Raw genomic sequence first — 15,038 nt, 5'->3', positions numbered from 1 at the left:
GAGGCCAAATATCTAAGCCCCAGGATATCGCTGCAGGAGTTCCTCAGGGTAGTGTCCTAGGCCCAACTGTCTTCAAAGAACAAAGAACAATACAGCACAGGAACAGGCTATTTGGCCCTCCAAGCCTGCGCCTATCTTGATGCCTGCCTAAACTAAAACCTTCTGCACTTCCAGGGACCGTATCCCTCTGTTCCCATCCTATTCATGTATTTGTCAAGATGCCTCTTAAACATCGCTATTGTACCTGCTTCCACCACCTCCCCTGGCAGCAAGTTCCAGGCACTCACCACCCTCTGTGTAAAGAACTTGCATCGCACATCCCCTCTAAACTTTGCCCTGCTCACCTTAAACCTATGTCCCCAAGTAACTGACTCTTCCACCCTGGGAAAAAGCTTCTGACTATCCACTCTGTTCATGCCACTCATAACTTTGTAAACCTCTATCATGTAGCCCCTTTACCTCCGTCGTTCCAGTGAAAACAATCCAAGTTTATCCAACCTCTCCTCATAGCTAATGCCCTCCAGACCAGGCAACATCCTAGTAAACCTCTTCTGTACCCTCCCCAAAGCCTCCACGTCCTTCTGGTAGTATGGTGACCAGAATTGCACGCAATATTCTAAGTGTGGCCTAACTAAAGTTCTGTACAGCTGCAGCATGACTTGCCAATTTATATACTCTATGCCCCGACCGATGAAGGCAAGCATGCCGTATGCCTTCTTGACTACCTTATCCACCTGTGTTGCCACTTTAAGTGACCTGTGGACCTGTACGCCTAGATCTCTCTGCCTGTCAATATTCCTAAGGGTTCTGCCATTTACTGTATACTTCCCACCTGCATTAGACCTTCCAAAATGCATTACCTCACATCTGTCCGGATTAAACTCCATCTGCCATTTCTCTGCCCAAGTCTCCAACCGATCGATATCCTGCTGTATCCTCTGACAATCCTCATCACTATCCGCAACTCCACCAACCTTTGTGTCATCCGCAAACTTACTAATCAGACCAGCTGCTTCATCAATGACCTTTCCTCCATCATAAGGTCAGAAGTGGTGTTGTTCGTTGATTGCACAGTGTTCAGTTCCATTCGTAATTCCTCAGATAATGAAGCAGTCCATGACAACATCCAGGAATGGGATGATAAGTAGCAATTATCATTCATGCTGCATAAGTTGCAGGCAGTGGCCATTTCCTGTTGACATTCAAGGGCTTTACCATGATCAAATCCCTCATCATCACCATCCTGGGGGGGAGGGGGGGGGGGCGGGGGGGGTCATCATTGATGAAAAATGTAACTCGACCAGCCACATAAACACTGTGGCTACAAGAGCAGGTCAGCAGTTGGGAATTCAGCAATGAGTGATTCACCCACTGACTACCTTTCCATCACCTCCAGGAACAAGTCAGGAGTGTGATGGAATACTTTCCACTTGCTTGGTTGAGTGTAGCTCCAACAACACTCAAGAAGCTTAACAACATCCAGGACAAAGCAGCCTGCTTGATCGTCACCCCATCCACCATCTTAAACATTCACTCCCTCCACCACCACTACCAACAGTGCTGCAGTGTATACCACCTACAAGATGCAATGCAGCAGCTCACCAAGGCTTCCTTGATGGTGCCCCCAAACACCTGCGATATCTACCACCTAGAAAGAAAAGGGCAGCTGGCACATGGGAACACCACCACTTCCAAGTTTCTCTCCAAGCCACTTATCTACCGAACAGCACTGTAGGTGTACCTTCACCACACGGACTGCAGCAGTTCAAGAAAAAAGCTCACCACCACCTGATCAAGGGCAATTAGGGATGGGCAATAAATGCTGGCCTTGGCAGCAAAGTTCACATCTCATTAATAAACAAAAAAACCTCAAAAGTGGGGAGAAAATAGGAACTGGTAGAATCCTTTTGACTGATTTGTATAAACGTGTGCTAGAAAATGCTTCCAGCTGGATTCTAGAGAGTTTCTCAGCACAACTTTCATTCTATGTGCTTTTTGGCTAAGTCCCAAATAGCACACTAAAACAAAAATGTACAGAAATTAAGACTGGCACACATGCTTCAAAAGGTAGCAAGCATTTTCTGCTACAGTCAACCAGCTCCACAGAAGTTTGTTGAATTCCAGCCATCGTATATTCCCAATATTCGGCATTAGACCAAGAAACACAAATATTCCATCTTTTTTTTTGCTTTTTCCCCCTTCAGCTCACGAAACCCATCAAATAAGCACATTTGAACATAAGCAGCCACAGGACCACCTGGGAAAATGTGTAACTATGTCTCACATTAGACTATCAGGGATCAGGTGCATAGTCCTTCTCTCCCACAACCACAATGCCATTTTATTAACATAATAAAATGACCTTTGCTGTGATATCAGATGTATTACATCATAGGATTTCAAAAGGACATTGCTAACGCACAAAGGGACTCTTTGATTTAAAGGGATGAATAGTGTTGAAGCTACTTTGATCTAAATTGTAAATTCAGGTCTTCTTCAATTGACCCAACAATAGCTAAGCTTCAGCTGAAAAGTGTCCAAAGTGGAAACTGGAATATATTGAATAATGATGCTGAGGACAGTGGAAGACAAAAGATTATACTTAACTGAATGAATATTTGAAAAATGTCACCATTTTCCAAAAAGAATATGCATTTTAGAATAATTAATTGATAATTTGCCTGCAACTGATTTAAAAGCAGCTTCTCAACAATCAATATTTCTCTCTTTCTCTCCTGACATCATTCTGCAATCTAATTAGAAAAATTGAAGATAGACTTTCATGCCTCAGGACGTCCCAAAGCCAATGAAGTCCTTTTGAAGTGTAGTCAATGTTGTAATGTAGGAAACATGGCAGCCAATTTGCACACAGCAAACTCCCACAAATAGCAATGCTATAATAACCAAATAATATCTTATTGTGATGTTGATTCAGGGAGAAATATTGGCCAGGACACCAGGGATAACTCTCCTATTCTTCTTTGAAATAGCACTGCTTTTTATGCCCACCTTAGAGACCAGTATGTCTCATCTGAAAGACAGCACCTCCAAATGTGCAGCACTCCTTCAGTAGTGCACTGAAGTGTCAGTCTAGATTTCTGTGCTGTAATTCCTGGAGTGTGACTTGAACCAACAACCTTCTGGCTCAGGCGAGAGTGCTACCAACTGAGCGACAGCTGACACATATACTAGAACTAGTGAAGGGATTACAGTTTCCTGAGGTTAAGTAAATTGCCTGAATTTCTATTAGCACATGACTTTTCTCACCACTGAAAACAGAAAAATAGAAAATAGGCTGAGTTGAACTGGGTTAATACACACTGAGAATTCTCCATAATTTTTAGAAGGTGGTCCTATCTTCCATATTACCTAAAGTGCAATTACTTCCAAATATTTTGGCGTGCTTTCTTGGACCTTCATCAGTTGCAGTACTGACATTTTCATCTGTGTCCCTTCTAGTTTCGAAGAGTTTAACAATTTCCTGAGTGTTTTTATGTAATATATCTGAGAGAAGTCAATCAAATAAAATTCTTTTCAGATATCATCTTGGGTCCTCATCGATAAAGGGTAATGTTACATCACTCTTAAACTATTACAGTCACTTAACCTCTGACCATTGGTATACCTGCTTTAGTATACAACAGTCTGTTACTTTCCAGTGAAAATACCAGACTGTCCCTGCACTCCTGTAACAACTCTCCTCTTCTCTAAGAGTGCTTAAAGTATTAGCAGAAATACCCAGTATCTCAGTGTTTTGTTACAAATTCTTGCTGAAAGCAACTTGGTTACTTTTTTTCGAAAATGATGACCTTTGTGAGAGAGGATCCATGTTCTGCAAAACAGTCATGTATAAACAACAGGGGACAAATGTTTTCAATAAAGCAAAAGTAGTCTTGTATCTAACCCACCATATATTTCTCTTTGCTTTATATTGTATTTTTTCATGAATTTTTTTGGGGAAAAAGTAGTTTCATGGGTTTTAGGCAACAGTCTTACCCCAGGGGGATGGTGCAGTGCCGGGTAGTCAGTATGCAGGCTCAGATTTCCAGACGTGTAAGCTACATTGTTAGCATCACTCTTATCCTCCACTTGCCAGGTATGCCTTTTAAAAAGAAGAGTAACACATAAAATAAAGTTAGGCTGTAATGTGTTCTTGCTAAATTAACCCTCTGAAACCTAAGGCTGAATTTTGCCGGAAGGCTTGAGGTCCTCCTGTCAAGACCAGAAGCGGGAGCCATTCCCATGTGGGCAGCGCACGACTGAATGAATTGAATGACGCAGCAGGCGGGCAATTAACAGCTGGGAAGTAGAGGTGCCGTCCACTCAGGCGGTGCAGGTGGCATGGAGTAACGCTGCTGAAAGTGCTGGCGCCATATTTAAAGGGCAGCTAGCATTGTACAAAAGGGAACGTTGGAAGCAGCCTGCTAGAACAGAGACCCAAGCAGCAGCGAAGATCTGAGCGGCATTGGAGATATAAGCATGGTGGAATTGCAGTCCAGGGTGGCTCCACGGTTCACCGATGTATGTTCTCCTCCAGGCTGTGCGGGCAAGGGAGAGAGGTCTTCTTCCCTGTGATTGGAGAAGGAAACCAGGCCCACTAAACCAAGCAAGACAGGATGAAGATTGTAGAGGAGGTCAGCAGCTGTGGGGTTGTTACTCAGACCTGGCTGCTGTCCCACAAGAGGGTCAGTCATCAAGGTGAGTGAGCACAGGTCAGCCCTCCAGCCTTACATGTGACTCGGGTTGAATGTGAGATCGGTACAAAGGGCATGCCTGCCCACCCACCCACTGGCAATGGTTAGGCAGCAGTGTTGGCTGGCGCAGGCATGGCAGCATATTGGTGAATGGCTCCAGTCTGTCACAGTTGACTGCTGCACTGCCAAATCTGAGTGTTCACATACAGGAGGCATTCATGTGACACCATCATGGAGAGTCAGGCAGCCACCATCATAGGCGCTGCACGTGTCGCTGTCGGGTGACTAACAATGCTCATCTTAGACTGCTCACAATGTGACAGAAAGGGTGAAGAATGGTGGTGGTATCCCATTCCTCACAATCCTGACCCCCAGGGAGGAGGCAACACTGGAGCTTGGAGGACAACATTCGGGCCATTCCATTGCAGATGGTGAGACCGGAGTGAAGACACGAGAGAGTGATTAGCCTAATGGATGGGCACAAGAGAGCCTCTGCTGAACGCGAGGCCGAGTTTTAATTTGTCCACCACTGGCCACAAGGAGCTCCGCACTAGAGGTGGAAGGATGGGTTGGAACGCGCAATATCATCTCATTGATTTTTTTTTTCTCTCATGCAGGTCAAAGAGAAGAGCAGACAGCTCAGAAGACCAGAGGACAGCTGTCCACCTCTGAGGAGGAGGAGGGAGCCTCAGAGGAAGCACCATCACATTGTTGCCCCACACCTTCCACCAGGGCAGATAGTCTCACGTCAGTGGGTATCCGTTCGCGAGATCTGGGATATCAATCTGGTGAGTACACCACACCACACATGTGCCCGAGCAGCTGACTGAGGCTGTGATGGCCAAGGCCACTGACACTCAGGGAAGCATTGGAGGGCCCAGTGATGCTGATCCTCAGGCTGATGACATGCCCCTGGAGTTGTCAGAAAGGCGGCAGATGCTGGAACTAAAGCATGAGGTGAGGGAACATCTGGCAGAGCTTCCAGAGGCGATACACAGCCTAGCATGGACAATGGAGGTGTCCAAACAGGCCATGAGTCACCATGTCTCTGCACTTGGTTTCCTCCACTGAGAGATTGGTCACCCTCCTGGACAGCCATAACAGCAAACCACACAATGGATGTGGAGAGCTGTGCAGACCTGCATGCCATCGCCACATCCATGAGCTTTGTACAACAATAGCTTGGCGAAAGTGGGGGGGGGGAGGGGTGAGGCACCTGGACTCACTGCCAGGTCCTCACACTCCTCAAGTGAGCAGGGAGCTACAGGTGTGCCTTGAAAGGACAGAGCAGCGGCTGCCTGATGCATCTGGGGGCTCCTGTCAGGGCACTCTGGGTGTGGAAAGCTACCCCTCAGCCCCTCTGTCAGTGACACCAGTGCTTCACTCAGCAGCAATGACAGAGGAGGCTCCTGCACGTGCGCAGGAGGCCCTTAATATGCCAGGGCCCTCCAGCAGCCAGAGGACGACAGCCCAGGCCATCCCAAGCCCCAGGATAGTAAGGTCAGCAGCCTGCCTCCACCTCAGCTGACACTGCAGGGAGAGCACCGCGTAGGAGCTCATGGAAGAGATTTAAGAAGAGCACCTAGCTGCACTCGGAGTTCACAGGTTACTTTCTTTGGAGTCACAGAGCTTTCTAATCTTTTCTACCGCCATTAAATGACCTAATGTGGCAAGGCTTGAGATCTCTTTGCATTTCTTGTGGGTCGCTGGGACTTCAGGAGCACTCTGGCTCCGCCAAAGGGTTTGATGGGTGAAAGCACACCACATGAGGTCCAGGGATTCCCCATGCCACAGTGTAATGTCTAACTGGGTGCAGGTAAATGGCAAGGCCAATGAAGAAGATGGCAACAGGGTGGCAGAGTGCTGAAGCTTTGTAGGATTGCATGCATCTGTCAATAAGGATCATATGACTGGGTCTGTATTAGCATGTCCCGAGCATCCTTTGTGCATCTCTCATAGAGCCTTGCCTGTGGTCCCTGGGCCTCATCAGCATCCTGCATCTGGTCAGTATCTTCCTCCATCAACAGAGGAGGCATTGTGCTCAACAACATCCACATTGTTAAAATGTTCTCCCCTCTGTAGCACCAGGTTGTCCAGGGCACAGCAAAGCACCACGATGTGCGAGACTCTTGCTGGGTCACACTGAAGGGCACCACCAGATCTATCTAGCCATCTGAACCACATCTTCAGAAGCCCTGTGGTCTCCTCGATGGTTGCTCGAGTAGCCCTGTGGCAGGTGTTGTATCTCTCCTCTGTTGCAGTGCTTGGGTTCTTCACAGTTGTCAGTAGCCAGGTCTTCAATGAGTAGCTCCTGTCACCCGTATCCAGCCATGAAGGCGCGAAGGGCACATATAAAGGGTCTGGCACCTGGGACTGCCTTAGTATATTGGCATCGTGGCTGATTCCTGGGAACAATGCACACACCTGCAGGAAGTGCTTGCAGTGGTTGTAGACCAGCTGTACATTGATCGAGTGGAAGCCCTTCCTGTTGATGAAGGCTGCAGGCTTGTTTGTGGGAGTCCTGATGGCCACATGCTTAGAGTCAATGACACCTTGCACCTGGGAGAATATGGCGATGGCCCCGAATCCTATGGCCCTCTCAGTCTGACTGTCCAGATCGGTGTGAAAGCACGTGTATTGGCTGGCCCTCTTGAACATGGCCTTGGTGACCATTTTGATGCAGCAATGAGCTGCAGACTGGGAGATTCCACAGATATCTCCTGTGGATCTCTGGAATGACCCAGAGCCATAGATAATTCAGCACCATGATGATCTTCAGCACCACTGACATTGGTGGCCATCAGTTCCCACAGAGCTCAGCTCGTCCTCCATCATGGCACATAGCTCTGTGATGGCCTCCCTGGAGTGGCACAATCTTTGGCGACATTGCTGCTCAGACATCTGAAGGTAGCTGAATCTCAGTCTGTAGACCCTCTCCAGTAGGTAACCTCATTTTTGCACAATAAGCTGGTTGTGAGCTCCTCTGCGCCCTTCTCCGTTCCCTCCCCCACCCCTAGGAGGCTGGCACTCCTGCTGCTCCTCTGGTTGCTGCTGCCCCACTGCCTGTGGCTACACCTCTCTCCCTCTCTGATGTTCCTCCTCACTGGAGGAACCAAAACCTGAGTGAATGACCCGTCTAGATGTACTCAGTCTCCAGGCATCTTTCCACTCCTGCTTTTCCCACACAAGTACCAGATTTGATATGCCACTCTGGTGGTTGGCCCCCACAGTTCTGGCAGCTTTTGCCCTTCCCACAGCTGGCTATGCCAATGCCTGCGCTGATCCACCCTCCCTCCCAAAGCACATTATGGCTCATAATGGTTGCCGTTTGGAGCCAGAACTGACCTCCTGCTAGCTAACCGCCTCCTTAAACATGGCGTGGTTCTGAAGCTCCATGGTTCCCAGAGACTTGTGGAAAAATTCAAATACACTCGTAAAATTGAAGTTAATTGCATTTTAAATAGGCTTAATTTCCTGCCCGCCGTGAGCAAGCGCGAGGTCTTCACGCTATGCTGGCCGCTCATTGTAATAGCTGCTTCCAAAGTGAAGACATCAGGGTTCTGTCCCAACACCATTCGACCCAGTATTCTGAACCCTCCCGCCTCCCAGCCTGCCTCAATGGGCCGGCAAAATTCAGCCCATGGTGATATTTAATTTAGCCAAAAATAATATTAAAATTGTGTACTTTCTTCCTTGCCTTGAAAAATTTATCTGATTTATGGCAGAAATACATAGGTATTGTGTAAACTGTTAAACATTTAATAATGCAAACAATCATCTTCATACATTAACGTTTTTCTATCAATAGCATATGAATTCATAACTGTACTTACGACTGGCCTGAGGCACTAATTGCAAAGGAGACCACATCATTTAGGAGGAGGTGCCTTTTATTTGCTTAATAGTTTTGCAATTTTTCAACACTTCTGTGAAGTTTCTATTTCTTGCCAGAAGTTCTGTTCATATTGAAATTATTAGCAAAAACATTGGGCCAGAATTTACTGTAAAAATAACAGTAAGGCGAACAGCATTCACGGCTATTTATGCACAAATTGGACAGGAATTTCATGTGAGTGCAGATGTTCTGTTCACCATCAAATTCTGGAATTTGCCGTCCAAGATGCATGAGGAGGGCATCTCACCATCTGGCTTCCCATTCAAATGTGCTGAATAGCATCATTTCCTTCATAGTAGATATGGACTAAACTCGCCATAGAAAGTTAGAGCTTGTCCATTTCAGCCTAAGCATACTTTTTAATAGTCTTAATTACTTCCAAAGCAGCCCTCTGCTACTGAAAATTAATTTTTACAACTGTGGAGTCTCATTGCTTCAGATTTTAATTATTGTTGGGAGATTTAAAAATTTTAAATTACATTTTTTAAAACATTTTCTTTCTCTTTTTTCTCTCTCAGAATCCAATCTTTCCCTCTCTTTATTTTGCTTTCTGTATTTGACTAGACATTGAATTCACTATTCTAACTGACACTCCTGGTTTTAACGATACTGTTCATTAACAATTCTTTACTCTGTTTGCTTAAGGACACACAGTTACTTGCCCTGTTCATACAGGCCCCAGATGCTCTGTCAAGGGCGTCATGCCGTTTGGCAATCTCAAAGTTAGAGCAACTTTCAGTGCAAAAAGTCATAAATGGGCACAGGCAAGTCTAACAACCAATGGGTGCCGTTCATTCAGCAGCCACTACAACAACAACAACAACTTGTATTTATATACCACCTTGCATGTATGAAAATAAAGATATAGTTAGTTCTGGCCCATTATTTAATATTTCATAGCCTTGTGTGTCATGGTTGTCGCGATTTACCTTTTTCATAAATGTACGTAATTCAAGGAAATCTAAAATATTTAATTAGAAGTACCACCTCTTTTAATTTTTCTTCTTGCTTGCCTGCTGCCTTTCCCATTGCTAATCTATATGTTTTTAAGCAGGGTCAACAGATGGCACTACGGAACTGTAACTGTAAGCAACAGAGTTTCATTTCAGGGCTGCAACCTCTCATGCATTAGTGTATAGTTAGTAATAAGCAAACACCTCAATCAAAACTAAACAACTATAAGTTGATTCTGTACAACGTTATACTTCATTGGCCAAACCTGAATCAACCAAACTGGAAACTGGGCCAATATAAGCTGCCCAGTTACCAGAAATCAGACATTTTCCAGATATAAACATTTTTTTGGTTCCTAACATGTTTGCCACCATTTATAGTTTATTGGCTTGAGGAGCTTTTGGTACATAGGACTGTGGAAGCACGGGTTGAGTGCAGCCAAGCTGTTCTGTATTGTACAGAATCTGAGCGAAGGCTATATAAAAGGATGGGCAAATCAAGAGCATCAGTAAATTTAAACTGCCATTGCTTATTTTTGATTTCTAGTGTTCTTACTAGTGAGATATTTTAATGTAGTAAAGTTTACAAAACACCTGAGAATTTATTTAGGAATGAACCTGACTGGAATATCTTGTCTTCAAAAAAACTTTGGTTCACTTTCAGCAACCTGAAGTTAAGTGACCTACATTGGCTCCCAGTCCAGCAAAGTCTTGATTTTAAAATTCCCATCCTTGTTTTCATGGCCTCACCCCTCCCTATCTCTTAACCTCCTCTAGCTGTACAACCCTTTGAGATCTCTGTGCTCCCCCAATTCTGGCCTCTCACACATCCCGTATTTCAATCACTCCACTATTGCTGGTTGTAATTTCAGCTACCTCAGCCCTAAACTCTGGAATTTGCACCCTAAGTCGCTCTACCTCTCTCTCCTCCTTTAAGATATCATTAAAATCTACCTCTATGACCAGGCTTTTGTCATTAGATTAGAGATGCAGCACTGAAACAGGCCCTTCGGCCCACCGAGTCTGTGCCGACCATCAACCACCCATTTATATTAATCCTACACTAATCCCATATTCCTACCACATCCCCACCACCTACCTAAACTGGGGACAATTTATAATGGCCAATTTACCTATCAACCTGCAAGTCTTTGGCATGTGGGAGGAAACTGGAGCACCCGGAGGAAACCCACGCAGACACAGGGAGAACTTGCAAACTCCACACAGGCAGTACCCAGGATTGAACCCGGGTCGCTGGAGCTGTGAGGCTGCGGTGCTAACCACTGCGCCACTGTGCCGCCCGTCATCTGTTTGAATATCTCCTTATGTACATCTCCATTCGATCTCTCAAGTCCACGCCAGCTCTCTGCAAGAGCAATTCAACTTGTCCCACTGCTTCACCCTTTCTCCCATAACCTTGAAAATTTTCATTGGCAGTAGTGCTGACAACAGACCGGGTGGAGACTGAGCACAGCAACTGAGAAGTAAAAGCAAGGGAGAGAGACACCAGCAGAATCACCAACAACAAAAGCAACGTCTGCAAAAAGCTGTAGTGATGTCCCAACCAGGGAAGAAGCCAGTTGGTGAGTAGCTGGTAAGTGTTTCTAGTTAATAGTCTAGAAAGAAAAGACATGGCAGGGAACCTCAGCCCCGTGGAATCAACATCTTGTGCCATGTGGGAAATCAGGGATGCTTCTTGTTCCCTGGATGACCACATGTGCAGGTGTCGCCAGATAGAGCAGCTCGAATTCTGGGTTTTGGAGCTTAAGCGGTAGCTGGAGTCACTAAGGGGCATCCGTGTGGCTGAGAACTTTGTGGATAGCATATTTCTGGAGGTGGTGACCCCATGTCTTAAAAATGTGCAGGCAGAGTGGGAATGCCAGAAAGACAGGAGGACCAGCCAGGCGAGGCAGGGATCCCAATGAGTGCACCTCGCTCTCCAACTGATATTCAACTGGGAAGACTGGTGAGAGTGATACTTTCTCTGGGGAGTGCAGGCAGAGCCAAGTCCACAGCACCAAGGGTGGCTCAGCTGCACAGGAGGGGAGGAAGAAGATTGGAAGAGCAATAGTGATAGGGGATTTGATAGAGAGGGGATCAGGCAGGCGCTTCTGCGGCTGCAGATGTGACTCCAGGAGGGTATGTTGCATCCCTGGTACCAGGGTCAAGGATGTCACCGAGTGGCTACAGGACATTCTGAGGGGAAAGGGTGAAAAGCCAGAGGCTGTGGTCCATATCGGCACCGATGACATTGGCAGAAAGATGGATGCTTTCCTGCAGGCTGGGTTTAGGGAGTTAGGAGAGAAATCGAAAAGCAAGACCTCAAAGGCAGTAATCTCTGGATTACTCCCAGTGCCACATGCAAGTGAATACAGAAATAAGAAGATGGAGCTGATGAATACATGGCTGGAGGGATGGTGCAGGACAGAGGGCTTTAGATTCCCAAGGCACGTGATCACTTCTGAGGGAGGTGGGACATGTACCAGCCGGACGGGTTGTGCCTCAGCTGGACTGGGACCAATATCCCCGCAGCGGATTTTGTTAGTGCTGTTGGGGAGGGTTTAAACTCGCTTAGCAGGGGGATGGGAACATGACAGTAGATTCAGAAGGGTGAGAAGAAAAGTTGGAAATGGAAGGCAGAAAATTGGTAAGCATGTTTGGAAGGCAGAGGAAACAAAGGCTACAAAATAGACAACAAGTGAGTTCAGCAGTGCTAAATGGTATATACTTCAATGCAAGAAGTCTAGGTAATAAGGCAGATGAGCTGAGAGCACAGACTGACATGTGGCTCTATTATAGCTATTACTGAGACATGGCTGAAAGGGGGGCAGGAATGGCAGTTCAACATTTCTGATTACAGGGTTTTCAAATGAGATAAAGGAATTAAAAAGGAGGGGTCGCAAGATTGATTAAATAAACAATTATAGCTTTGAGGAGGGATATGGTAGGAGGATCATCAAATGACGCCATATGGGTTGAACTGAAGAAAAAGAAAGGGTAATCATACTACTGGGAGTGTACTATAGACGCCCAAACAATCAGAGGGAGATAGAAGAGAAAATATGTAGGCAAATCTCTGAGAAGTGCGAAAACAATAGGGCAATAATAGTGGGGAATTTCAACTACCCTAATATTAACTGGGATAGAATTAGTGTGAAAGGCACAGAGGGAGCAGAATTCTTAAAATGCATTCAGTAGAACTGTTTTAGCCAGTACGTAGCAAACGCAACATCAGAAGTGGTGGTTCTGGACTTAGTTTCAGGGAATGAAGCTGGGTAGATGGAAGAGGTTATCAGTTGGGGAACACTTTGGTGGAAGTGATCATAATTTAGTTAGATAAATGCAAAATACTGCAGATGTTGGAAATCTAAATTAAAACAAAAAGTGCTGGAAATACTCAGTAGGTCTGGCAGCATCTGTGGAGACAGAAGTAAAGTTAACGTTTCAGGACAGTGACCTTTCATCAGAACTGGCAAAGGTTAGAAATGTAATAGGTTTTAAGCAAATAAAGTGGGGGTGAGACAAAAGAGAACAAAAGGGAAGGAGTTGATAGGACAGAGGGTCATAGAAAATAACTGACAAGGAGGTCATGGGGCAAAGGCAAAGAGTGTGTTAATGGTGTGGTGAAAGACAAAGCGTTAGTGCAGAGAGGGTGTTAAATGACAGAATAATGAAAGCCCTAGCCAAAAGCATAAACATGAAAAAAGACAGTGGGTAGGCACCTGGCCGAACCGCCTCCTCTTCACCAAGGACGTCCAATCTCACTACACCTCCATCCCCCACCAGGACGATTTGAGGGCTTTCCGCTTCTTCCTTGAACAGAGGCCCAAGCAGTCCTCATCCACAGCCACCCTCCTCTGCCTGGCTGAACTTGTTCTCACATTGAACAACTTTTCCTTCAACTCCACTCACTTCCTTCAAGTAAAAGGTGTTGCTATGGGTACCCACATGGGTCCTAGTTATGCCTGTCTTTTGTGGGATATGTTGAACATTCCTTGTTCCAGTCCTGCTCAGGCCCCCTCCTCCAGCTCTCTTTCCGGTACATTGATGACTGTATCGGTGCAGTTTCCTGCTCCCGTCTCAAACTGGAAAACCTTATCAACTTTGCTTCCAATTTCCACCCTTCTCTCACCTTTACATGGTCCATCTCTGACACTTCCCTTCCCTTCCTCAGCTTCTCTGTCTCCATCTCTGGGAATAGGCTGTCCACTAATATTCATTATAAGCCCACTGACTCCCACGGCCACCTTGACTACACTTCCTCACACCCTGCCTCCTGTAAGGACTCCATTCCATTCTCCCAATTTCTCCGTCTCCGATGCATCTGTTCTGATGATGCAACCTTCCACAACAGTGCTTCTGATATATCTTCCTTTTTCCTTAACCGAGAATTCCCCCCCCCCCCACTGCCCCCGCTGTGGTTGACAGAGCCCTCAACTATGTCTAGCCCATTTCCTGCACCTCTGCCCTCACCCCTTCCCCTCCCTCCCAGATCCATTACAGGGTTCCCCTTGTCCTCACTTTCCATCCCACCAGCCTCCACATCTAAAGGATCATCATCCGCCACGTCCAGTGTGATGCCACGACCAATGCACCTTTCCCTGCCCTCCCCTATCAGCATTCCAAAGGGATCATTCCCTCTGTGACACCCTGGTCCACTCTTCCATTACCTCTGACATTTTCTCCCCTTCCCACGGCACCTTCCCATGCAATCGTAGGAGGTGTAATACCTGCCCTTTTACCTCCTATCTCCTCACTATTCAAGGCCCCAAGCACTCCTTTCAGGTGAAGCAGCGATTTACTTGTACTTCTTTTAATTTAGTATACTGTATTTGCTGCTCACAATGCGGTCTCCTCTACATTAAGGAGACCAAACACAGATTGGGTGACTGCTTTGCGGAACACCTCTGCTCAGTCTGAAAACATGACCCCGAGCTTCCTGTCGCTTGCCATTTCAACACCCCCTCCACCCCCCGCTCTCATACCCACATTTCTGTCCTGGGTTTGCTGCAATGTTTCAGTGAACATCACGCAAACCCGAGGAACAGCACCTTATTTATCGATTAGACATGCTACCGCCTACTGGACTGAACATTGAGTTCAATAATTTCAGAGCACGACTGGCCCCCACTTTTTTTTTTATTTTTACTTTATATTTTTTATTTTTATTTCATTTTATTTTTGTTTGTTTCATCATTCATTTTTTTTAAACATGTGCCTGCCCAATTTCTTTTTTCATGTTTGTGCTTTAGGCTAGCGCTTTCATTATTCTGTCATTTAACACACTGTCTGCACTAACGCTTTGTCTTTCACCACACCATTAACACACTCTTTGCCTTTGCCCTATGACCTCCTTGTCAGTTATTCTCTGTGACCCTCTGTCCTATCAACACTTTCCCTTTTGTTCACTTTTGCCCCATCTCCACTTTATTTGCTTAAAACCTATTACATTTCTAACCTTTGCCTGTTCTGATGAAAGGTCACTGACCTGAAACA

The 15,038-nt window shown here is 46.0% G+C and overlaps 1 protein-coding gene and 1 long non-coding RNA gene across 2 annotated transcripts in view; one reads left to right on the top strand and one right to left on the bottom strand.

Moving 5' to 3' along the window:
• The window catches only part of bbox1 (butyrobetaine (gamma), 2-oxoglutarate dioxygenase (gamma-butyrobetaine hydroxylase) 1), a 271,737-nt gene that overhangs the window by 56,544 nt on the left and 200,155 nt on the right, over nucleotides 1–15,038 (bottom strand). The window contains exon 5 of the mRNA XM_068046474.1: nucleotides 3,997–4,102. Within this exon, the coding sequence (XP_067902575.1) occupies nucleotides 3,997–4,102 (106 nt within the window). The remainder of the gene's footprint in view (nucleotides 1–3,996; nucleotides 4,103–15,038) is intronic.
• LOC137377132 (uncharacterized) overlaps nucleotides 1–15,038 on the top strand; it is a 401,963-nt gene that overhangs the window by 209,327 nt on the left and 177,598 nt on the right. The gene's annotated exons all lie outside the window — the stretch shown is intronic.

The sequence above is a fragment of the Heterodontus francisci genome, chromosome 14, assembly GCF_036365525.1.
Source record: "Heterodontus francisci isolate sHetFra1 chromosome 14, sHetFra1.hap1, whole genome shotgun sequence".
NCBI classification, from domain to species: domain Eukaryota; kingdom Metazoa; phylum Chordata; class Chondrichthyes; order Heterodontiformes; family Heterodontidae; genus Heterodontus; species Heterodontus francisci.
The sequence above is the reverse complement of the archived record's forward strand: the minus strand, read 5'-3'. Positions and strand labels throughout refer to the sequence as shown.